This window comes from Cynara cardunculus (assembly GCF_001531365.2).
Source record: "Cynara cardunculus var. scolymus isolate 2C chromosome LG 12, CcrdV1, whole genome shotgun sequence".
NCBI lineage: Eukaryota > Viridiplantae > Streptophyta > Magnoliopsida > Asterales > Asteraceae > Cynara > Cynara cardunculus.
The window spans coordinates 17,388-44,272 of NC_037539.1; the positions used below are offsets into that span (position 1 = coordinate 17,388).

Below are 26,885 nucleotides of genomic sequence, written 5' to 3' on the forward strand. Positions count from 1 at the left end.
AATCAGTTACTATATCTATCATAATCAGTTACCATACTTTCAGTTGACAACTAATTATAACCGGAATGGGATAATCCGGTTTCAGTGACTGGGCCTAGTTTCGGTTAACCTAATTTCCTCATGTCTAGAGATAGATGCCGGTATGCATATGTTGTCTTTCTTAATCAACACTACCAAAAATTAATTAGTCAAACAGAAACCGTACAAAAATAAGGTTTCCTTGAAGGTAACAAAAGCCAATGCGAGCAAATAGTGGTTATATATATATATATATATATATATATAGAGAGAGAGAGAGAGAGAGATAGAGAGAGGGAGATCATTAATCAGCCAACTTCAAACGAGGAACTATATTCATTGACTGGAGTTCCTGCAATCAAGAAATGATAAATTAAAATAAAAATGAAGCAAAATAAGTTAGGAATACTACTCTAAATTCACCAACTTTCTTATTTGAGAACAAGCATGTACATTTTATCATACCTATAGTATTACAGCGGTCAAAATATGATATCACCGTGATTTGAAATAGCAGTTATCGTTATGGAAAAGCAGTGGTATAACGGTCCAAAAATAAACGGTACATATAATAATTAGAATTACATACATGCATATATGCATACGTAACTCAATATATTTTATGCATTCGATAAAAAATATAAAAGAATAATAATATCCAAGTCCAAATGAAAATAATTGAGCAATGTGAATATTTTTATTTAAATCAAAATCCAAAAGAATAAAAATAATGTTGTACAAGTTCCAAAAAATAAAAAATAATGGTGCCCGGTCCTAGTTGGAAAAAAATAAGAATAATGAAGTTTTGATATTGTTGGACTAAAATAAAACCGAGTAAAAGTCCTAAACAAAAGCTCACAATTATTTTTTTAACATCAAAACTGCCTATCTACAAATTAGTGTTATGCAGCTACTTTTTGTGTTCAAAATGCGGTCATTTAGCAGTCAATAGCACCGCTAATCGTGGGACCACTATTTGACCACCACTGCAGCAGTGCGATTAACAGCATATGGATACTGGGTGTGTGTGGATCGGTCGTCACCCAGTTTTGGGTAAGAATAGATGATTCCAACGATTAAACAATTGTAAGGATAGAAATCAAGTTAATGAAGCCTCAAGACAACAGAAACCTCGAGATATTTTTAAAATTTACCTGAAATAAAAGCTTGCAAGCATATGGTAGTTTCATGGCTGAGATATTATCTCCATTCTTGCATGTGGAACATACCCTAGTTTTCGACTTGTAATTTATGTATCCTAATAAGCCACATTTCCTACAAACCTGTCAGATAACAAAAAAAGAATCATGCACGAAGATTTTGACATCAAATACTTGCACAGTACTACATATTCGTTTACTGGATATATATATATAGGGTCAGGTTCGGGGGAGAACCACAAAAAGTTGAAAAACTAAAGAACACCTTGGTAACCGTCTATCTAGACGGTATGCACATTTGGATACAAGTAATTTGTAAGCAATTTGTCAAGTATGCATGTGTGCATAACATGCACACGTGCAAAAACCAAGAAACAACTTCAATTACTTGTACGCACATGTGCATACCATCCAGATGAATGGTTACCAAAGTGTTCCTTAATTTTTCATTTTTTAGGGGTTTACCCTGAACCTTCCTCTCTCTCTCTCTCTCTCTCTCTCTCTCTCTGTCTCTCTCTCTCTCCCCTCTCTCTGTGTGTGTGTATATATATATATATATACCCAGGTAGGCATGATCAGCACCATCAGTCCATTTCTAGACTAAATACTGATGTAACGTAGATTAATGTACATATAATTGAAGCTCAACAGAAGAACCACCTAAGCACATGAAGATGAGTTCAACATATGAGACATACCTGAACCTCAAAAGGGTCACTAGAGATCATTAAGCGCTCATATATCAGGTTACTCGTTCCATAAGCAATCAAACAATCTCGTTCCATTTCCCCCACTCGCAACCCTAGGTAATTATCACAATTATCAATTACAATGTCATGTCGAACTAATTCAAAGAAGCAAAATTCTCACCTCCATTACGGCTTCTCCCTTCTGTGGGCTGTCTTGTTATCAGTTGGCGAGGGCCCATGCCTCGAGCATGCATCTTATCAAGGACCTTGTTTTTTATAAAGCTCAATTAGTCATTAGCAAACATAACTGACGATAACAAAGCCTTGTTATATGTCAAAAAAAAGGATGCAAACAATGGGATGATAATAAGGCCTTCATGTTCTACTGTCTTAATTCTTTATCATGAAAATTTTTTCTTCAAGAGGTATGCACCAGTAGGATACAGAGCAGAGAACGACAAACTCCCGCTCTTGTTTGCTAGTACATAAATTTCATGATAAAAAATAACGGCAAGAGATGGCAGTATAAATTAAACAATTGTGACTACAAAATTATATATATATATATATATGTGTGTGTGTGTGTGTGTGTGTGTGTATGTATACAACAGTCCAAGGGGATTTTGCCGCATCTCTTCTATATGGTTTAGAATATAAATTTTTGTTATCCTTTGTTCTTCAAGAATAACTCTATTACTAAAGAGAAGTGCATGAAAGAACATGCCTAATTCTACCTAAAAAATTGTTCACTCTAATTGAGGCAACACTCTATTCATTGTCGATCTCTTCCTTTTTCTGATCACGTTATTTCTCCAGCAGAAAATTTCAACATATAGTTGTTACAAATTACATATACAGCTACAGCTTGATCAACGAATAAATTTAATTCCTACCATGTGCTTTAGCTTCTGGTAGTATATTGGCCCCATGAAAATATATGCTTGTAGTGGCATACCAGTGATACCTGAAATATAGTGAAAAAGTTAGATGCTTTCAAAGTTAACGAATATATATGAGAATTAGAGGCTAAAATAATTCCAGTTCTACTCCCAAGAGATGCAATATAATTAGACTATTGAAGTTATTCACCAGATGCCTACACATAAAGATCCCCAAAGACCCATCCCAAACATGTTGTGGAATTCTTGGTTTTTCTTATTCCAAAATAAAATAGCACATAACCATTTGTACATTTAGGATCCTTGAAATTAGGAAAGGAATCCCATACTACGAATACTGACCTATTACAGACATGTAGACTTGTAGAGCGGTTGTATACAATGAAAAACATAATTACAAAGCACACCATGTTAACCATGTCTGCCAACGGTGTCAATTATTGTCGATGGCAATTGGCAAGGGCTTCGAGGTTGATAAGTCCAATCTTTTGTAGTTGAAAAAAGAATTCAAATTGCAATTGAAAGTTCATGTGATTAAGCAACTCTTCATTTATGATAGCAAAGATACATGGGTGTCAAGAGAACAATTAGTGAATAAAACTCAAGTTCTAAGACAATCTTGATCCATTATTGACATATGTTGGTGAAAAAAAGATTAAGAACCTGAATATAGGAAGTCCTTCCCATTGTAGCAAAAGCCATGCTTCACAAGGGTTTCACTGTTTTAAGAGGTGAAATGTCATTTAGGATCTGCAACCATATCTGCCTTGAAATTAAACTAACTACTCGAAGACAGAACGCACCTTATATCTTCAACTTTGTCTGCATGACCACTAGGTTCCCCAAATGCACTGCCATAATGAAATCTCCCGCATGAAACACCAGCCTTACTACCAAGAAGCTCTATCATCTTCCCAACAGTCATTCGACTAAATCAAATAGATGACAGAAAGTGAGAAAACAGAAACGAAAAGGTTAGAAATGCCTTTTACCAATATCAATCATAACTTAATAAAGATATGAAAAATCATGAGAGCTCACTAATATAATAGACCTGCAAACAAGATATATGGCATAACTGTAAGCCAACACACATTTAATTCATTGGATCCCATCTTTGCATGTAAGCCATATTCTATACCAGTTGAGGTGATCTTAAGAGAAAAAATAATAATTGATTACAAGAAGATGAACCAATCTTAGGACTATGTAACATTAATAGCATCCCTTGTTGAATCAAATGGGTTGATCCTTTAATTGTTGATCTTGGATTCCAACTGTTCTCTTGCCCCATTTAGGTACAATTCTGTAATGGATGAATTAAAATGCCCCATAACTGGAATTTTCTTGTTCTCTCTATCCCTATGGTTATGTAGGTTTTGGGTTTGCCCCTTGCCTGCTGTCAGCCTGTCACAAATAAGGTTCAGATACGAGACCAAATAGACTCATACATAGCATCAATGCCATGACTAACATGAAACACATGTTGGAAAAGACTCAAGACTTAAAGAGGGTTTTTTTTAATAAAGGTAAATCTTGCCACCCAAAATAGAAGCAACCTTGTGTATAGGCAGTCAGTAGAAGAATACCTTGTAGTCTCCAGAAGAAAAGACTCCAGCGGAGTGCAGGCAGAGTAACCCATTTCATAATTATTGAAGTGGATTAGGCACAGAGTGGAGCCAAGCACAATTGTTCATTCCCTGTTTAGACATTCTTCTCTATCCGTTTAGCTACATAGCTTCTACCATCAATGTTACTGCCAACAGTTGCTTTAGAATATTTTGGCTAATTGATACCTAGCTCTCATAAAGGTTTAAGCTTTTTATAACAAAAGGTATAATCAATAATGAAAGAGAGAACAAATTACAGTCTCTCGACTGTTCAATTTCCATCTTGTGACTACTTAGTTTTGCATTGACAATTCATAAATGAATGATAACTTAATTCCTTCAACCTAAACAGTTGATCAAACAATACGAGTGCCATGTTGAAGGGGTAAACAGGGAATAGCTAAGAGGATACTAGATTTTTTGTTTCTCTTTTACAACTTCAGGATGCATACCATATTCCATACTTGCGTGTGTGTATATGGTTAACGTTCAAAGAACCCTATGGGTTTTACTTCTTTGTCTTCGCTTTCTGGTTCTACCACTTATGATTCCTTTGGGTTTTAATCCTACCCCAAATAGCTTGTCATATATGGAATCTTGTAGTAGGCACAATTCATATTACTAATAAGCAGAGCTAATGTCTCCTACCTTGGAAACCCATGAGGATTCATAATCAAATCTGGGCAAATGCCACGTTCAGAGAAAGGAAAATCTTCTTGTTGGACAATGGTCCCACAAACACCTTTCTGGCCATGTCGACTACTAAATTTATCACCAACCTGAATAAAAATAAGCGTATCAGGAATTTGTCCAGACAGAGAAATGACAAAGAAAAAAGCCGACAGAAGAAAAGATGTTGAGAGTTACATGGTATTGTATAGCATGAAAATCATAATATCTTACCTCAGGCCTTCGAGTATGACGAATCATGAACTTTACATTTAAATTGTTACGCTTATCAGAGCACAAAGCCACTCTATCCACAACAGCCGTCTCCCCTTCTGCACCTTTGTAGGTTTGTTTACTTGTTCTATATGGACTGGTGATGCAACAACAAAATGAGCCTTTACCATCATAAAGACACAACGAAGTCTAGTACATTATAACCAACTCACGTTTGCGATGGATGTGACTTCATGGAACCCTTTGGATCTATAGGACACTCTTTCTGGAAATAAACGTCTTGATGTCTGATTATTTCACCAGGAGAAGCAAGTCCGTCATTGTCCAGAATCTACAAAGGAATGAATATAGATTTTTCAGGAGTAAATAAACTGCAAATTAGTTAATCAAGACATATACAGAACATATGATGTACAACAATAGCTGTTCAAGCCTGTGTTATAAAAAAAATATCTAATCAATCATAGAAGTCAAAATATGACAGTTTTTCATAAGGACAAACCCAATGAATGCATAAAGGTTAGGCCTTCTGAGAGGACAAATGAAGATCATGAGAAGATTTTAGCTACCATGCATGACGCATGAGCAAATATCTAGACATGCTCACTGAATGACAATTATTAAATCATGCTTATGAATACACCAGATGTCGCTCTGGTTGTTTATAATTGAATAAAACTAATAATCTACTTGTTCACAAGTTATCATGTAAACGTGCATTGGTCTAATCATCCAATAGTTCATCCAAAGAGAGCGAGAGATTAGTTTCATGCACACAAGAGGGGCGGAGAGAGAGAAACACCTGAATCTGATCGTGCTGGGATCTGCAAGGAGATGAGAACTGATCACTAGTATTGTCATATTTCTGATAAGCAGCTGATATCCTGTTTACAGATATGCATAGGAAAAAGCAACTTCAGTAACAGCATAACTGAAACTAACAGGTAACAGGCTGTTTGAACAATGCTCATCTGGTAACTACTTTTTCATTACGATACAGCGACCAAAACCGCGATCCAAGGATGATTTATTCATAACTATGGCATCCTCAATGTCATAACCACTGTAACTCATAACTGCAACAGTAGCATTTTGCCCAGCTCCAAGTTTATCATACCCAACCTGAAAGGGATGCCAATTTCCTATTTACATCATGAGGAAGCAAACCAATGAACTCGTGCATACCATGGTCAGATAAGACAAATACCGACCAGCTCGATTGTTCTCGTCGTCAGTAGCGGCCGTTGAGGATAAACCAAAAGGTAGATCAAGGTATCCATCCGACATAGCTTCATTTAAAGAAACAGTGGACCTAAGTGACTACATATAAATTATAAAATCCAATGCATGTAATCAACACTTATGAAAAGCAAATGATGAAGCAAATAGCATTCAGATAAAATCTGGTTAGGTAAATTGGCATAAAGTCAAAACTCAAAACAATAAAGAAGAAAAGAACCTAATGGAACAGTCAATGTATATCTTCATCCGTTTTTTCCCCTTCTCTTTCTCCTCTTCTACTTATTTCAACAACTTTGGCTTCCAATGACTTCATCCAACTTCTTGTCAGAGGGACAAATAAATCCTTTTCAAATAGTACACGTGGCCGAATAGGTTCCTTCATTTAAGCTCTACTTATACATGGCCATAGAATCCTCTTTAAAATGTACAAGGGCAAATAAACTGTTTTCCTTTATTCATACTCAAGATACATAAGCTTTGTGTGTCGTATCAACTTTCTGTAGTATTTTTGTGAACTGTGGGAAAGTTTAATAGCAATTAAGTGACTGGTCAATGCAAACCGACAAAAATTGCAGTATCAATTTAGTATGGCATGTCATATCTTACTTTTAGAGAGTACTGGTTCTAGTGGAAGGTAACTTTTCCATATATTTACAGGACCCCTGTTAAAGCACTCTATTCAGAAACAACAAGTTCTAAAATTTATATGCAAGTCTCATCAATAACTAAATCCAATTATACATGAGAAAGCATTCAAACATGAATTCACCATAAATCAAACTATAGCTGCAAACAATATAAAATAAAAGTTTGATCATTAATAGTTAAATGCATGGTTTAAGAAGCAGAAAAAACCATACCTGATTATATGCAATATTACCCATTGCTTGCTTTCCCATGGCACACTAAAGAAGCAAAATGCAAAACCATAATTGTCAAACCTATGGTAAGTGGAACGGGAAAGGTCTACAATTCCACAAGCAACAAACAATAAAGACCTGATAGGTATTTCTCGGGGATTGGTTATGATGAGGAAAAGGAATCAGTCCAGCACAAGCACCTAAGATTGTGAAAGGTTCTATTTCAACATGGGTCGTCTCATGGGTTGCCTCTCCTTCGTATAAAGCAATCTATGGATCATAAAATTGAGTAAGAATGGAAGTTACAGAAACAGTAAACAAGTCATCATCTCCAAAGAATTCAAGAATTGGCAAACCAAAGCATTGTTCTCTTCGTTGACATCAAGATACTCTATCAGGCCTTCCCGTAGAAAACTGTCGAAATTCCGAACTCCATCCTTTAAAAGAAGAGATGGTTAACAGATTATGTGACTACTTTGGTATCAATTTCGTTAACAACAAAGCGTGTTTTAAGTAACTTACCTTCAACTCTCTCATGTGATGATCCTTAATTCTAGATACACCATTGTCTGCAATTACAAGTGGCCGACAAACACGACCACCATCTGAAGCAATATAAACACAACGCTGCCAACAAAGCAAATCTCCCACTTTAGAAGCTTCAGTAATGGTTTTTTGTGAAACTAATGTTGCTAATACATGCGAGGGTAGCAAGATCAAACATTAAACGAGAGACCACATATAATACATAAAATGCTTCCCCAGCTATAGATGAGTGTTTATTACCTGTTTTATTTATTAGTGTGTTAAACATTTGGTTTGTTCGTTTTTATTATTCGATGCGTTCGCTCCACATCTAATTAATGGCCACACTTTGTGTTTGTTCTTTGGTACCATGTGGTCAAATCCTAACATATGTAAGTCCCTACTATGCTCTCTATACTTCTCCATGAAGTATCTGAGAGGTGGATTGCCTCGGTTGTCAACCGTCCTAGTATGAATCCAAATTGGTTCTCCATCACCTCCATCTCACACCTCACTTTGGCCTCAATCACACACTCCTGTAATTTCATGATATGGCTAAGTAACTTTATACCGCAATAGTTGTCACGCTGTTGTACATCGGATTTGTTCTTATAGAGTGGCACCATTCACATGGGGTAGAATAGAGGTGTTTTGGCAGAAAAATGTGTTTGAAATTAGTAACGTCGTACACGTGGGAAAGGCTGAAAATGTTAGTTGAATGTGACAACACTTAACCATCTCCAATAACCATTATACAAGAAAAACATCGATGTAATAATACCGGATATTTTCTACAATTACAATAGTTATTCGCTTACACAAAAGTGAATAGAATTATCACAGAAAGGGTCACTAGATTGCTCAACACTAACATCCGACATAGTACAAATCTGACAATAATCAACAGTAACCATTAGCTACAAACGATCAAATTATGTTTGCATCTAATGCAAGTTCCGATTTAAGGGTGAAAACGCATTCAACTCCATTAACTTTAAAAATAAATAAGCCATTGAACATTGTGATCATCATCTATCTATATATCCTATACCTAAAGGTAACTGATGAAAAAATATTGTTCTTTTATTTATTTAAGAAATTGTGATCTTTACATGAATGTTAATTAATGAATTGCAACTCCGAAGAGCTTACCTGTTTCTCATTGACATAGATGCTTACAAAATCACCTACTTTGCCCGCCCTCCGTAGCTTTCTCATTACATTAGCAAACCGCTACATATGCATTTAAAAGAGTAAAGAAGTACTAAGCCAACGAACAAATAAAATATCACATTTAATACGATATCATCAAGCAAAATATATGCATATAACCTCTGGCCTCCTATGCTTGCCGAGGATAAGCCCGTTTAATATGATGAGATATGAACTTGGTGAATGGAGTTCTTCTCCAGAAAGTGTTGACAAGTCTTCAACACCGAAGCAGGTACACTAATGAGAGGGAGAAAGAAAGCAAAAAGTGATGATGGGGATCAAAAGAGTAGGGCAAATAGTACATTTGTGATGATTGTATGTGAGTTCATATGATGTTTTAACTACGTACAGATTACTGTAAGTACAATTTTATATACATACATAGCCAAGTTATGACTAATTAATTTCATTATTGTATTTGTAAGTTTTAGTTTTTATTGTTCAACAAGTTGTATAAAGGTTTTCATTCACTACAAATAGACAAGGTTTCATAAAGTGGGTCGTTGGATGATTTGAGATTTTCATAGAACATGTCATTTGTCAAGTGAACAACTGTTGGTGTGAATCTTGCTATTTTCAAGTCAATTCCACAACTCTTTATTTTTTCTGAAATGTCATTATTTATTACCGAATCTTCCAAAAAGAAAAAGATAAGGTTTCCTTGTACTTTTCATACTCATGTTTGATCCAAGTCAAATACTTGTAACTGGGTCATCAGTAGTACTCAAAAAAATAGATAACTTGAAATTCTTTACTTGTCAAAGCTAATCTAAAACAGCTAAACTGGCTCCCAGATCCCCAACTACATCCAGATAGTGAACATGCTCTTTAGAGATGCATGTGGGATGTTATCCCACAGAAGAAACTCTAAAAACAAACTTGGGACAAGATTTCCTACCCATCTAAGAGAAAAATATATTTCAAACAAATATATACCTTCACAATATATACAAGGAAATATCAACTAATTAGCAAGGAAAGTAAGGAAATACCAAGGAGATAATTGGGCCTTCCTCTTCATCTGTTGTAACATGTGTCATTAGAGCCAGATTTTTCACCAACCCACAAGCTTCACCTTCAGGAGTGTCACAGGGGCAAAGCATGCCCCACTGTGATTGGAAATTTCAACACAAAAATATGCAGTGTTACTACAATGTACAGCAATTGTTTACAATATATCAAATTAAAGCTTCAAATACCACAAAGGTAAAACAGCTGTTTATGATTCATAAGGCGCCTACCTGGCTAGGTTGTAAGGCCCTAGGTCCACTGACTTTCCTCGACTTCTCAAACTGTGGTGAAATTTTTGTCATGGAGCCAAATGCTCCAATGAAGGACAGTCTTGTAACAATCTGTTAGAACTGCAGTATTAGTTATCCTATAAAACAATATTTCATTGACAAGGGTATAAAGGTGATAGGAATTGGAAAAAAAAAAGAAATAAAGCACCTGCGTCATGCCTTTCCTGTGCATCTTAAACCGACTAACATCCCAATTTCCAGTAGAAAGGCTCCGCTCCAAGCCAACAGTAATACTCTCTTTCAGTAGATGCTGAACAAGTAAATTAAAATCAGTTGCAGGAACAAAATGAACAATTAGATTCTAGTTGCAGTGCCTCTAATTAACAGGAACAATTGACAAAGTAATTACAACAAGCCACATGCGTACATACTAGGAATTCACATCTCAGGGTCCAAAATTTCATTTTCTCAAGTTTAAATGGCAATCCTTTCCTTTTATAACAATACACAATAAAATTGATTGGATGAAAATGAACACCAAAAATTTCTTAGATTTTTTATTTTCTTACCCTAAAAATAGGGTAGGAGGTTATGGAAACTTTTCAGGATTAGTTTAATTAAACATACGTCTTGTTTCTGCAATTATCAAAAGCAACTTATTATCTCATCTATGAACGAAGGAATTAACTTTACAACCAATCATGTCAGTTCTGAAACTAATATATAATGTGTAGTTCTCTGATGAGAGTATGCTTTGCTAAAATGTGTTGTTATTGTGCTTAGTATGAACAGGTACACAATTTTGACATGAAGTGTTTTATTAAGCCATAACACTGACACATTTTAGTTTCAATCTAACATATTTAGACATTTTGACCAAGTCTTTCACTGTAATATGCATAGTTTTTTTTTCTGTTAAACCAGACAACAGTAACACCGCAATTTATTTTGACATTGAAAATTTTCCTTTTCTTTTTGCATCCCCAATTTTCACTTTTCATTTTGCTTTTCAGTTTTTCCCTTGATGAGCAAAGACAACTAATGGTTTAACTTTTAGTGTTGGATTGTTTTATTCAGCCAGGTATTATTTCCTTCACTCTGCAAGACAGTTCAGTCTTGATTCTAACTGTTTACAAATATCAGTAGCAGACATTTGTTAGAAGAAACTAAATACTGGTATTCCAACTATGCATGCTAAAATTGGGTAATATTTAGTTAATCCATCAATCTTCTTCCATGCAATCTCCTACGCCCTATGCTTGTGTGCACAGTAGACAGAGGCTAACCCTTGTAACATGCTGAAAATAACTTACTAGAATGTATCACATGACAAAGATTTGTACATTGCCTATCTAATCCAACTGACATACCTGAGATACATCAAACCTGCTAGAACGACTGGGCTTGGATAGGATCTTATCTACATTAAATTTTACTTGGTCATTCATTGACTTGAACAGGTCCTGAAACATGAAGTTTAACCAGATATCGCACATAATTAAGACTACTGACGTTGATAAAAATAACAAAACAGCAATCTTGACGAGCTATATTATAACAAAAGTGAAAAGTTAAGCATGCAAGAGTTGTTCTATTTTGCCTTTGGTTCATGGATCCAACAACAAAAGCATCATCCATACTTGAGTAAGCAGTGTGGCATACAAAGGCGGAAAAACTCATGACCTAGGTTGTCACAGTAAGCATCATTATTAAACAAAAGAACGAGCTACTCACCTCAAATAGTAGAGATAATAATTGCCCCGAAAGTTCCAGCCGTTTATTGCCTATATAATCCTGTAAACCCGTTAAATTGACAATCACTCATGTAAGAAAACACGTGTGTGGGCACAAACGCATACACACACATAATGATGCGTATATATAATACAGCCAAAATGAACCATGTTCAAGAAGGAAAAGGTCTTTAACCTACACAGATAAATGCAAGCAATGGGAAACCAACATCAGACCATGAGAGCCATACAGCACTTAACAGCAGAAAAAGATCATGACTTCAAATGGTCGAATGCAAGAAATGTATGACATAATGGTTCATGAGACATCAACTTGGCATGCATCCTACATAAATATACTGTTACATAAATGAGAACAACTTATTGTCATATTCAGCTGCATGTAAGCTAATTTGTAATGTGTACAGCAGTACAGTGTACCCAATGCTTTTAAGGTATATAACTTTAACAGGATAGCCTATGATAGCTTAGAGAAGAGAACAATCAGAAATTGACAGCAAAATAAAGAACTTCACTGCTTCAGTGCAATAGGGAAGATGTATTACAGCTTAACATCTCATTAATAACAGATTCATGTGTTTGCTACATATATACTATCACATAGAAAAATAAAAACTACTTATTGCCATTTTATTTTGCATGTAACTGCACACTTTTGATTTACACGACAAACTTCTACATGTTTTTGAAGAGTACTAATCCATGGACAAGTTTATCAAGGCTTAAATTGCTAATAGTGCATGTCATCCCTTTAACTGTGCAATAGAAGCCAAGGATGGAATCCATCATAATTTGCACTAGTGAAGTCCAGCAGCTTATCCACACTAAGTAACTCCACAATCTAGGCTCTTCAGTAAAAATCTAATGGCTTCTGATGACCTGTCCGAATGATTCCATGGACTTCCAGTAATGCAAGAAAGGTAAGATCCTACATCTTTTAGATAATTGCCAGTAGAAATATTGGAAAAAGAATGATATGATGAGAACTAGATATTTGCATGGTCAATTAATCCTAAAGATATTTCAACCGAGGGTGAAGAATTAATTTTTTAAAGCAGCTTGAGAATTGTATAACTCAAGAACATGGTGATAACTGATAAGCAACCAACTTCCTTTGGAACCAGAGTGCTTGAGACACATAAAAGCATCCTTACTAAGAGAGGAGCTAATTAAGCTCAAACTTACTTTGTCATCCATTGCATCCTTGTTTAAAATTGCATCCATCATGCGTCTCAACATCACCACAACGTATACGCACTTCAAATGAAAATTGTTTTCCCGCACCTAGATAGATGGAGAGAGAGAGAGAGAGAGACAGTTAGATAGAGATGCATTGGAATTGATACAGTTAACTGGAGACTTGATTCCACCCACCCGAATATTCGGAATAAAAATATCTCGAAGAACACCCAAAGCTCCTTCATCCTACATGAACAAAAAATACCTGACTGTTATACTACGATGCAAACTGTAAAATAACCAAAATAAGGAGGAGCCATAAGCCTTCAGCAAAAGAGTATATCGGAGGAGACATACCTTACCAAACCTCGACATTGATTTTTTACGCTGCATGCGAAACATGAATGATCAAGAAAGGAAAGATGTAAGTTTATAAATTCCTCCAAGAAACCAGCATGTGGTAATGGGCAAGACATAAGAAATACACACACACACACACATATATATATATATATATGCAAATACACTGTTCCATAGCCACTGCTGGTTGTATCAGGTGCAAGCACTAATCAATGGCGTTGGATATAAACAAATGACCAAGATCCACATACATCAGAATACCTCCCTCCAAGTATAAAGATAGAGAACACTTGGCCTGCCCTCAGATATGGAGAACAAGAGTGAAGATTTTCATTGTTGATTGTGCCTATCCAGAGGCTAATGGATAATCCACAGCCAGTATTGGCCTATGGATCACCAGCCATGAAATAATATAAATTTACAATTACTTTGCAACACAGCATGAAGTTCTAACCCCCTCAGGAAGCGTGAAGAGTTCCTCCCACTTCAGTAAATATAACTCGTTGTTAAGCTAATACTTACCATAAATGTAGAATCTTCTTCATGCTCTCCAAATAATTTTTATTAAACCATGTGTTTAATGCATATTCATGCTAGCAACAACAATTTTCTACAAGTTGAATGTTTAACAATAGATAAGGTACGGGAAATTGCTGAGACCAAATCATTAACTATGTAGCCTTAATTCCCGGTGACAGTAGTTAACAGACAAAGTCATCAAGGTAAAATAAGAAAAGACGTGATATTTGAAGGCATGAGCATCATGAATGGCATGGACACCTCACCATGACCCAACTCAGATACATGCTTCCTTTAAAACAGAAACTTGAAATACTAAAGAGAAAGATCATCAACTTCTTCAGCAATGTAAGATTAACAATGTTAGTTATTCAAGTACCAATAAAGAGAAGTCCAATCCGAAAAAAGGCTGAGACCAAAATAACTATAGTCTCAATAATGTAATCTATTACAAGCATCAAAGGAACTTAGTCTTTTAGTGCTATTCTAGTATTCCAATAAGAACTATGGCTCCCTCTCATTAAATAGTCATGCAGTTCCCACTGTTCTTTATATAAGAGCTTATAAATGAACACTGATAGTTCCTCCAATATCCTAATTTGAAGAACTACCCCTTGGTACAAAGATTTGGTTTCTAGAACATAGCTTGAGTATAAAGCCAAAGAGATCATTGATTATGTAATGGCAAAGCTCATCAACTCATTTCCTTTCCCATACTCATTCTCCATAATCCACACATCAATCTTGGTTGGCAAGATTCCCAAGAATGTAATGCAGTGCAAAGGAAAAGAACAAACTAATGGATGACTGGGGGAGAACATATTAGTAGTTTACCAGATGACATGAGATATAACTTATATCTCATGACTTGGGGACTTGGCTGCTATCTTGTAACATATAAAATAGCCAAGTCATGAATTATTAAATATACATGGATTAGAATGTAATAGACTATCTATGAAATACGTCTACTTGCTTGCAAGATCAATAAACAAATATACGAATAGTCAAAGAGAAATAATCAAAAAGGACACTTTTGCAGTAATGTCAAATACAGTACCATTCTACATTAGGAAATACTATTTTCATTGCTTAGCCTTTAAATGCATGTCATGAGTAGTGTGTTTACAACCATAACTGGCAGTTCTCTTCTTTGGGGAGTCTCTTCCGATGCATAACATCTCACAGTTCTCTTAACATAATATTAACACACAAGAAGTCAAAAATTAATCAGATTTTCTCTACAAGTCAACAATCGACAGTACCTTCTTTTCAAGGAACTCCAAAGCTTGCAGCTGTGTATAGATACCAATACTTGCACAATCCTGAAATCGGGAATGATAAAATGTGATATTCAGTGTCCAATATGTTTTATTCTTACACAGGGAGACTGATGACCTATCTCCATGCCTACATAGATTACTTCTGCGCTTGATAAAAAAAATAACTATCACAGTAGTGACAGAGCAAATTAAAAGTGAATGAAACAAGGTTTTTGAACTTAACACATGTGTACGCTATGAACATGAATAAAAAACGAAATGGATTGTAGCTTCATTATGATCATTAAGAAACGAAACAGATAAACTATGAATACATAGATTATTGTAGCACAAAGTTCTCAGGGATTTGTAGGTCCTCGTAACTCCCTCCATTAGGAAACATCATGATCTTGACTCTCGGAGATTTCGAGGGTGCAGTAAGCAGTTTTTGCCCACATCACACACTATCACAACTTGGTTAAGATGGGATTGTCATTTAAGTTTGATGTCAATTGATGAGAGACCTCTAAGGACACCTTAAAATCTCTTCTTCGATGCTCTAAGTTGGTTACCGGTTAGCTTTATAAAAGTGTACGCGTGCAGTAATAAGTTGTAAACTTGAATTTCATTAATAAGCAGTACCTAATGCTTAATAATTTGTTTTTAAGAGTTTCTTACGAAATGCTTTATAATATAGTAAAACAAATCTCAAGAAGGGGGACAATGGAAATCATGTTCATATCCTTTTGCTAGATCTGATAGTTTACCTCAATAGATGGCAAAAGCAAAGTAGCATATTGAGGATCTCTACCAAGCATCTGCACAACTTCCTGATCAGTTTCCATACCCATAGCTTTCATGACCAACATAATGGGAACCTACCAAAAGAAGAGAGAAAGAACATGCTGAAAAAAAATGAAGGATCCTTATACGTTATAGGAAGTAATAACAATTTATCTTAGTATCAGATATAAAGAAATGTTAAAAAAACAAGTCATGATAGAGATAAGACTCATACCTTGGAAGTAAATGCATTCAACACCAAATACACTTTCTCTTTCTCCATTCTGATAATTGTTTTACTTTTTGTCATCTCTGTGCTGCTCATGACAGATGCCTGGATGCTGGAAGGAAAAACAGCAAGGACATAATCAGTGAACCAAATGCGGTATCACAAAGAAAAGCAGACATATGACTCAAAGAAATGCTAGATTCTAATTTGTGAATGGAGCAATACATAACCATCCTTGATTCAAACTAGTTGGGTAGGTAGAAATCCAAGTGAAAATGTATGAAGCCAAACAAATAGAAAGAACAATCGTCTTTTCAGTTTACGTTTCTCTGAATTTCTCACTCGTCTGCTTACAATTGTGCTTGTTTGAGGAAAAATATATATTTACATCAAACAAAATCACTGGGTTTTTTTTCCATTTTCATCCCTAAAATTGAGAAGTTTACAAATTCATTAATAACCTTCCACACCACTTTCAAACTACAAAAACATATTAGCTTTCATTTGATTGACTAAGCCTCAGTGGATCATTTTTTCACTTGGAAGATACATTTTCATTTAGCATAGGACAATGAAACAGTAAGCTAAAATCAGAGATATGCTATAGCAGAGTTCTTCTTGCATGTTCTTTAATTTTTTTAATGAAATGCAAACAGAAACAAAGAAAAATGTCTTCCCAATGTTCTCGCAAAGAAGGGTTATATGACATTTTGGAAGCATGGCATAGAAAGAAAGAAAGAAAGAAAGAGTAGGGCATGTTATTGGTTGTACTTTTGTAGAGAAGAGGTAACACATGCCTAAAGAGAATAGTGATCAGTAACTTGTAATAAATCAGTTGTTGCAGGTTCCAATGGTAAGCAATACATTGCGCCAGTCATCACTAGCTGGGAGAGACGTTTCATGGGGAAGAAAAACCACTGTTACATGTACAATAGCAGGGCCTTGACCGCTCCTAAATCGAACCTTGATCAGGTTTTGGCTGGGCCTGAACCGATCCTAGCTTTTTGGTAACAACAATTGCTATCATTTCAAATATATCAAGGGTTGGAACAATACATGCACAATGTACATCCATCTAACGCAATTATTGTTCTATCTCCCTGGTAACCATGTTAAAAATTCACTAGAGAAGTATTTTATTTCCTTGGTCTATTTCCCAGATTTGATCCATAAATGACATGAGATCTATGATTCAAAACAAATAACCAATCATAATTCACATGTTACCATTAGTTTTAATGCAATAACCAAATATTTCATCCAATCTAGCATCTTTTATAGGCCAAAATTTGTTTGCACAGCCGAGCAGAATGAGTTTACTCACATGCATGCAGCTTTTTTTGTGTCACCTAAAAAGTCTATCCCAAAGATCTAAGCTGAACATAAGGTTCCCTAATGTAACACCCTAGTTTCATATTTGTTGAATTACAATGTTTTAAGCCTTAAACACAAATATTATGAGTAATTTAAGTACTCTAAAAAGGTGCCAGCAGCTGTAGCATCTATTAAATTATCATATTTTCAAGGCAAATAGCTTACAAGGCAAAGCATGAGAAATCAAACCTGAAGTGATGAGTTGTGAGGGCTACAAGCTATTTGATGACTAAGCAAGTCTACTAAGCATGACAAAGCAAGCTAGTTATGAGTTGTCAAGTCTAGAAGCATGTGTTGCCAAAATTCATGACGACAAACAAGAGCTAGGAGCATGACAAATAGAAGCTACAAGCATTGTGCCAATATTCCTTTTATATTAAGCATGAGGTGTCAAGATTCTCTTATCCTCAAAAACAAGGTGTTAAACTCTCATAAGTTTACAATTTTGGGAGCAAGAAGAACAAGTAGCTAATGCAATAAATTTACCTATAAATAGGGGTTGAAGTGTTATTATTAGCTCCATACCAAAAATAAGAAATCTCTCTCTTCATACATAATCAAGCTGAAGAAAGGAATTAAGGGAAAAGCTAGGCATAATCAAGGTGAGTACTTATGAGATTTACATACATGCTATATAAAAGTATTTTATGCATTACAAGATATTTCGACCTGTTTGTCTTACATGAAAATGTTATATATTCATATATATATACAAGATATGCATGATGGCACGTTTTGATACAAGTACGTGTTTTACACCAAGGCATGAAAGTGTTTACATGTTATATATGACCATAAATATCCAACGTACAGGATATCACAAGGGACGTCTTGCAAACGGACCTTATGGAATAGGCTTTATGGACCCGGGGGTTAGCAAACCTCAAGACAAGTATGGCATAATTACATGTTTCAAGTGAGATCTCAAAAGAATGATTATGCATGATAAAAAGATTATTTTGAGCATGATCAAGAGTTTTTAGTGAATTACTATTCACAAAATATTAAACATCATGAAAATTGTTTATTCATGAAACCATAACTACTCACTAAGCTTTTAGCTTAAGTATCTCATGTATGTATCTCAGGGAAGAAGTAAAGAAGGATAGCATGAAGAAGTATTGTTCTAATCAATAGCAAAATTTTATTGTATTTTAAGCTATTGAGTTACGTTTCAGCTAGTATTTAAACTCGGTTGTAATCATAAAGCTAAGTTATATAAATAAAGTTAAACAAGTTCATATACAAGACTTAGTAATATCAATAAGAACGTAATGGCACCCGCAGTAGGAATTGGGGCGTTACACCTAAATTCTGCTGATTATATTTACATCATGTTAGGCAATACATCAATCTAAACAATTGTGTTTCTACTACAGTGATTAATGAGCGCATCGCCTCTTGGCAGCCAAAAATGAAGCAAATATTGTTGTAATGTAGTCCTATAGACCATACTACAACAGATTCCAAGAGATTTATCATCGTAGAACCCTAACAAGCAGACCTACTTCATCCACCTTCCACTAATTCCAAGACCAATAATTTCACCAACTCAATGAATCCTTCTTGGATCAAACTGTATTTCCTATCAACTTGTCTCAAACCCTTTCACTCAAAGTTCTTGTCAGCATTTTACGACTAATATAAATTACTGCCCTATTATTACGATGCACACTGGCCAGCCGTCCAGGCTAGCTTTTGTCAATGAAGATGGTACATGCACTAGTTTTCTTCCACAATATGTGGTGTTTTGTTAAATTCTTATTCAAATGTATACACCAGCAATAATAGTAGTAACTTGTTCTTGTATGTTATTTTGGTAAATTAGCATAACTCACTCCGAATAGAAAGATTGAGGGGGCCAGACACAGTGGAGGCTTCCATTAACATAGGATTGAGACTACAACCGAAATGGAATTGCACTGCTGATAGTAGATCTAGATACGCATCCGCCCACCTAAGAGATTTCTTCGTGCTGGGTAGTGAGCTAGGTGGAGCGACAAATAAATGGGATCTATTGGGCTTTCACCTGCACTATCTTTGCCTAACACATAGAAAGCGCGAGAAAAAAGGGCTTGCTGCTGGTTCGGAGATTACAGCACCTATTTTAAGCTTATAAAAGGTTAAGAATCTGCAGAGTTCGAACACACATACTAAAAACAAGGATGATCAGAGAAACATAGTTCAAGAAAACAAACAAGAGAATAAATTGCTAGACAGGCATATCTCAACGGAAAGAAAAAGAACACTCACCAACCCTTCTTATCTGTGTCTATAATTATCCTGTTCTTTGAAAGTTGTTCTTGAATTAATATCACCTGGAAGAATCAACGCAATCAACAATGTACCATTATTAATATCAGTTATGATTACACAAGACTAGACAAGATACAGAAAAATATTCAACTCCAAAGGAGGAAAGACGACTGCTCTTATCTCCTAATTTGCACAATCTAACATGGCCGCACAAATCCAGGTTCCATAAAAATAGCAAAAGATATGGCACCTCAGAAAAGCTCAAAACAGGACTGCAAAGACAACGAGAAAAATGGGATTCTTAACCAAATTATTTTGAGGTAAAATTAAAATGGAAGTTCACAGGGAACTCCTAGAAGGTGAACAGATCCTAGCATCCTAGAACATGAATAGTATTCCTCTAATATCTCTGATCTAAAGCCAACTCTTCGGTATATTTTAGTTCCTCAAATCTCTTAACTACTTCCCTCCGATGTTAATGTTGGCCAACCATTACCTCTCCAAACACCCTCCTCTTGGCACAAGTCTCCTCTTCTCGTCGCAGCTGTAACATCCCCAAATAGTGTTGTCTCGAGACTCTCAACTTTCCAGTTTCCTCATCTATTTCATTTTATCCATCTCTGAGTGACCCTTATCCACCTAAATGGTTATTCTGGATTGAGAAAGCTAATTGAAATAACCACCAAGTCCCCCCACCCAACATAGAAGAATACTCACCATCCAAGAATAAGTCTAACAACAACATTTCAACCTCATGTCCATGAGCTCCTTCATCCACATATGAAGGACTTTCAGAAAATTAGTAGTTATTTTTGTTTCAATTGAAGTATCATTTCATGTAATATGTTTAAAAGAAGTTGTTATAGATAGACTAAAAGTCTGAGCATGCATGCAAAATAGTATTGTACTCTTTATGTAAAGTATAAACCAAAATGAGTGTCCCAAAAGGGGTCTACCGCTATGTCAAGAATGTTACAGATAATTAAGCATGTCTTAATCATTGTATAGTAATTTTATACGGTGGTACATATATATCTTTCCATTGATGTGAGCATACCAACAAAAGTCTCATGTGGTAACACACATGGTCTCTTTTTAGAGAGAATTTCGGTAATCTAAATAGTCTTGTATGTTTGTTTGACAACGAAATCGAATTGCAAACAGCAAGTCACTCAGTTTCAACCAAAAGACATATACTATAAAAGATACTAAATCATGAATATTTTAGAAAAAGATAGAAATCATGTTCTATTAGGTTTGAAACCTCAACCTCAATTAGTCAAATAGCTGATGCATGCTTTCAATTGTATACCAATTTGCAAACCATGAAAAACTTGAAATCAAGTTTACAAGTTATAATTGTTGTTTATTTGAGTTTGCAAACCAAATTTGCTTTCCAAAAACATAAACAGATGCCGAACACTGTTTTATCATTTTTCCAGCAGGCAACACTTCTTTTCTACGTCTTCCATTTACATTTTCTATCCGGATTATAGTATTCAAAAGTGTTAACAAGAAAACAGGAAAAAAAATAAGGTCTAAGCATACAGAAGATGCCATTAAATGGTGCATTTTATATTTTTTTTATATCACTTCTATTGAAATATTTAAACTGTTATTTTTCGATGATGTTTTCTTTATTAGCAACTCATGGACTTATGGCAGGACCGCAGAAGCCATTTGTAAACCTAAGTTCAGATAAATTATTTGAGTACCAAAGGGAGCTGAAATAGCAACATATTTGAAGATGGGCATCAGGGTTGCTCATAAAAGATCAACTCAAGCCATGGCCCAAAAGCAACAATAATTGACAAGCAAATAATGGAACGAATTTTATATAGAACAAAGTTGGGCTTAGATTTAAAGCAGAAAATGCTACATTGTGCTGTGCACTCAATTTATGCCCTTCAATCTGAAACGAAAATTCTAATAGCACAGCTCAAGTATTTTAAGGTGCAGCATATAGGGACAACCAATTAATCCTACAAAATTAGGTTCTGATAAAGATATATAACTGAAAATAATCACATTCATAATAAACATTTTTAGCGATGAAACAGATTCTTAAGGAATGATAGAAATTAAAGAAATGGCATGAAAATTGTAAAACTCCGAGATAATAGGTCACCTTTTCATTTCCTTTCACAACAAAATATCCGCCTGGGTCAAGTGGGCATTCACCTAATGGAGACATGAATGGAAATTAGTCTAGATATTACTGCTATGAAAAGTTGATAAACGTGAATTCAAATGCATATAAGTAGAGTGATATGTATGATTCGTTTTGTTCTAGAGCATACAAACCGAGTTTTGCTAGTTCATCTTCGTCCTTGCCATAAAGGACGCAAGAAGAGCTCCTTAACATGATAGGCATTCTTCCTATAACAACATCTTTCTGCAATATCATATAACAAAGATTTAAACATCAAAACTTAGAAAGTGATACTACAAATATCAACAAAGATCTATAGCATACCTTGAATTGTGGATGGGTATTATGACCATGACTACCATTGCAATACTCAATGTTCACAAATATTGGAGCCGCATACCTACATCGCTTGGCACACAAGGCACAAATGAAGGGGGAAAACTAAGGCAAGATCAAGATAGTCAAAGGTTATCAATTGACAATGGGAAAGACGAAAAATAAGTGAGTAGCCATTGATGCTTAATTCACTTGCCACTCAAGCACGTAAATGACTAATACCAGATTAAGGTCAGGTAGGTCTTGCAGATAGAATGAATCAAAACCATAGAACCATACACCAATCCACAAGCAACTAATCAACTTTTAAGTCATCCACTATTTAACTAGAAATGATTGCTAAAGATTCACACCTTTAGCAGTATATAAACCAATTCTATTCTATGGGAGTATTTTACAAGTTTCATCATCAAGATGATATACATAACTGCTATTCAAAATAAAAGTACAGATGCTAGAATCAATAACTGCAAACTGGTTGGACAGAAACAACATACAAAAGCACCATTTCTTTCTCTTGTATTAGAATAAGCACCTAAAGTGCAGTAGTCCATATAGGCAGATCATGGTTTTGTTTAGAAGGTAGTTTGATCGAGTGTTTTCCCTTGTCATTTGCATGTGTAGTGATTATGCATGTGTAGTGCTGTGCACTCCTATTGGACAGGATTCACTCCATTTTATGGAATTTTAAGAAGATTAACCAATTATGAAAGAGAGATATAACTAAAATATAAATCAAATTAGAACTGTAAGAAATAATGCAAACAGCAACAAAAAAGAGACTTGCTTACGTCATGTCGCTTAGCCGACACTTTTGAGGGGTTAGTGAGTCAGTCACACCATCAACAACTACAGAAGGCTTTCCAATCCAAACATCTTTATATCTGTCATCAGCACAAAAGAAAGAACTTAACTTGACAGCTTACAATAAAAAAAATTACTTCCTCCTCTGCAAAATAAAAGAAGTCGATACACTTTAAGATGCATTTCCTATCAGTACTGCTTGTATGACCTCAAAAGTCAAGGTTCTTACTTTGGAACCAAAGTGTTGTATTTTTCTCTTTATTGGAGCCAATTTCAGAGAAGTAATTTTATCTTTAAAGACAATTCCAATGTGGTTTGTGTGCAATTCTGGACTAAGAAAGGTATCACCGTCGCTGATCAACGTTAATTACAAATTAACTAAAAACTGCAATATACTTGCAGGTAAAATCCATAAATAACATATTTGGATCTTTAAATCTATAAAATCTACAAGAAAATGGCATTGTTTTACCTCAGGTAGACGCTAGGATCATATCTAGATGTCACAAGGTCATTAGCTCGCACAATCTTCTTTATTTCAGTTTTAACAAAATAATTGAAAGATTCCAGATGTTGCTTCACCAAACCCCTGACCTGAAACTCCAAAAGTTAACACACAGAAGCACACATCCATAACAGATTGCAAGATCGATTAAAAAACTAATGTTTAAATATGTATACATGTTCATAACTGTTGGCAAATAGATTGCAAAACTAATATTTAAATATGTATACCCATCCCTTCCAAATATATGATAGTGTTCTTTTTTCTCATCTTTTCCTTTTTGCTTTGTAAACTATATTACTGAAAATATTGTTGACATTATGAATACTCAACTGACAGAAAATATCACTCTAATAATAATAATAACAAAATAGTAACATTAACAGAGACAAAGGCTTGGATGCATCGTAATTATTTTCTTACAGTTTGATACATTGTTTTTTTGATAGGGAGGGGGGAGACCCCTCCAGATCAAGATAAAACACTAAAACGCTAAAACAGCAGCAATGAAGCGCTCGGGTAGGAGAAAACCTCAACTACCAGAAACCAAGGCACCCCGAGGGGAAAGAAAAAGGGAGACAAAGAAGAGAAAAGACGAGAAAAGAGGGAAACGGAGAGAAAGAAGAAAGGGAGAAGAAGAGAAGAGGGAAGAGAAAGAGGGAAAGAGAAGCAGAGAGAGAGGAAGAGGGAATTGATACATTGTTCTGAAACAATAAAACATTATGTTTCTTTCTGGTCTCCTCCGTTTTGTTTCTAGAGACGACTACTAGAGAAAATAGATGTCAACTCATATGTAAGTAATGCAAGCTATGATTATTAAAACCATATCCAAATAGGCAACAAATATATATATCCCTAACTCTGGGTGAAAGCTAATGATTTTTCAAATGCAAATTTGTTGTATATAAATATTAGATACTTTAAAAAACTGGTGAAATCAGAAACTATTTTACTCTACTTGAAGTTCCTGTCGTTGATAGAATATTACTATAACTAGAACTTTATTTCTAAAGATTGTAAATATACATGTCGGTTTTCAAGTTCGAAAGTAACCCAATTGACTTCCAATAATTTTCCTAAATATTACTTCTGATATCTAAAAGCAAGGGATCGTATAACCTATGATCAATTAAAAAATTATAACAAAAATGCATTTACCTTGAGAAACTCGGGAAGTAACTGGAACTTATCGACAGCAGACTTCACTGGAGCAGCAAGGAATTGCTTGTCAAGCCCTTCACTACTGAAATCAAAATGAAAAAAATAATCATCAAATCAGGAACATGATGATTACAAATGATCGTAGAACATATGACGTACCCTTGAAGACTTGCGTCCAACATAGCAGAGTCTTCAATGACCCCCATGATCGGAAAAAACCCAAGGAGTGTTTCAGTTATAGAGTTTAAGGAAAATGAAAATGGCCAGGGGCGGAGCCAGGTGGTCCTCTTGAAGCCTCAAACTACAAAACAAGTCTATGTTTCAGTACCCAAGAAGGAAGAAGGTGCAAATTAACAATTAACATATGCTTGTTTTATGTCTCCTACAACAAAAGAAGAAAGATGGTATCAACTTTGTATCAGAACTAAAAAAAAATGTAGCATCAAGAGATTTGTAACACCCTACAATCAATATAGCATTTCTATCGAAATGTCGGCAAGACCTATTCATAAAGTCGTGTTATGCCCACTTTATAACTTCTAAGCATTTATATATATGATAATTTCAAAACAAATGTATATACAAACGCCACATATACCAACTAGTCTACGCACATATGACTAATTACAATGGATGATGCTATATCAATTACCGCCAAATACTTCAAACTAAGGGAGTGCTTGGTTAGAGGTATTAAGCCGTCATTAATGCGATTGAATATAAAAGAAACTGTTTTGTTTTATATAATATAATGGGTCAATTCTCCCACAAGCCTAAATCTTCAGTCCAGGTTAAACTGGGAGGAATGAAAATCCATTCCTTGTCACTTTCATTTTCATTCCCCTTCAGGCCTGCATGAATCAAATGGCCCCTAAATACTTTTCTTCCAAATGTTGCATCATCAAACAAGCTAGACGAATGAGATACATACTCCTTTCTCTCGTTTGTCTCTTATCTCCATCTCAAAAAGAAAAGGGAAAAGTCCAGAAAACCCAACAGATGAGATAAATTGACTTCCATCTTGACTGTAAATCCAGGATTGGCCTCCTAATTTCATGTGCATAATCCCAAAACTTTCCGTAGTGTTCTCTCAACCAAATTGATGTGGACGTCACTTTATTGGGTGACCATCTAAAGAAATTAGTACCATGAATTACAATGTTGCACAGTGGCATGTAAAGTAGCAACATGTTTACATTACACAAGTCTGTTATTCTGTAACTAAGGTCAACTGTTGGTCATGTCAGTTAGCAGATGTAAGCAGGTAGGTTCCAATCATATGCATAATTGTACTTCCAAAGTCTAGAGAATCAGACGTTGTTGCGGTACTCACTAATTGGTTGGTAGGTATTAGAAACTTCCATCCGCCAGTAAGAATTAGAAACCAGTTGATTGCTAATGGCGAGGAGAAACAAAGCACAAACGGAGGTCAAACAAACACAATAAGCAAACAAACAAACACTTTCAAGAGAAAACTAACCCAAACTTGAACAGAGGATCGAACAAACAAACCTGAACATGAGCAAATCTCAGCAAAGAAACAATTCATCAGTTCGTTAATTTCTAACTGTTTTTTGTATCAATGCTATGTATGATGAGCAAACAAACAAGCAGAATCGAACCTGAGACAGCTCGGGATACGACGCCTAAGTTTCCAAATCCAATTTACTTGTGTAATGTGTTATGGAAAATTGGAACCTGACAATCATACAACAAAAACATCAAATATCAATAAGTCTGGTTCGATTAAAGGATCCTAGAATTATCTAATTTCAACTTACCGATCAATGGTGATGAGTCTTGAGAGAACTCGAGACACGGGAACAGGGGGGAAGAGGGGAGGGGTTTTGGC

The 26,885-nt window shown here is 35.2% G+C and overlaps 1 protein-coding gene across 3 annotated transcripts; it reads right to left on the reverse strand.

Moving 5' to 3' along the window:
• Window positions 1-14: 14 nt before the first annotated feature.
• On the reverse strand, window positions 15-26,885 carry LOC112522955 (DNA-directed RNA polymerase III subunit 2). 3 transcript variants are annotated; one of them, XM_025132322.1, is made up of 39 exons: window positions 26,656-26,885; window positions 25,193-26,428; window positions 25,031-25,115; window positions 23,840-23,961; window positions 23,355-23,447; window positions 22,552-22,627; window positions 22,380-22,470; window positions 22,204-22,256; window positions 20,073-20,137; window positions 16,452-16,557; window positions 16,201-16,311; window positions 15,437-15,496; window positions 13,650-13,679; window positions 13,488-13,538; window positions 13,299-13,397; window positions 12,094-12,153; window positions 11,730-11,822; window positions 10,568-10,669; window positions 10,360-10,470; window positions 10,111-10,227; window positions 9,239-9,355; window positions 9,059-9,139; window positions 7,904-8,008; window positions 7,738-7,818; window positions 7,520-7,651; window positions 7,382-7,426; window positions 6,491-6,568; window positions 6,262-6,401; window positions 6,082-6,163; window positions 5,492-5,610; window positions 5,280-5,415; window positions 5,025-5,155; window positions 3,570-3,695; window positions 3,430-3,485; window positions 2,761-2,831; window positions 2,049-2,133; window positions 1,877-1,980; window positions 1,173-1,301; window positions 15-370 (listed from the first exon to the last, which is right to left on the reverse strand). In XM_025132322.1, the coding sequence occupies exons 2-39, from the start codon at window positions 25,237-25,239 to the stop codon at window positions 323-325; spliced, it is 3,438 nt and encodes a 1,145-aa protein (XP_024988090.1). In that variant the 5' UTR covers window positions 25,240-26,428; window positions 26,656-26,885; the 3' UTR covers window positions 15-322. The 3 variants fall into 3 exon arrangements, with proteins under 3 accessions (XP_024988090.1, XP_024988091.1, XP_024988092.1); XM_025132323.1 differs by lacking the exons at window positions 23,840-23,961; window positions 25,031-25,115; window positions 25,193-26,428; window positions 26,656-26,885 and having other exon boundaries at window positions 22,552-22,635; window positions 23,355-23,822; XM_025132324.1 differs by lacking the exons at window positions 20,073-20,137; window positions 22,204-22,256; window positions 22,380-22,470; ... (4 more) ...; window positions 25,193-26,428; window positions 26,656-26,885 and adding an exon at window positions 18,306-20,065.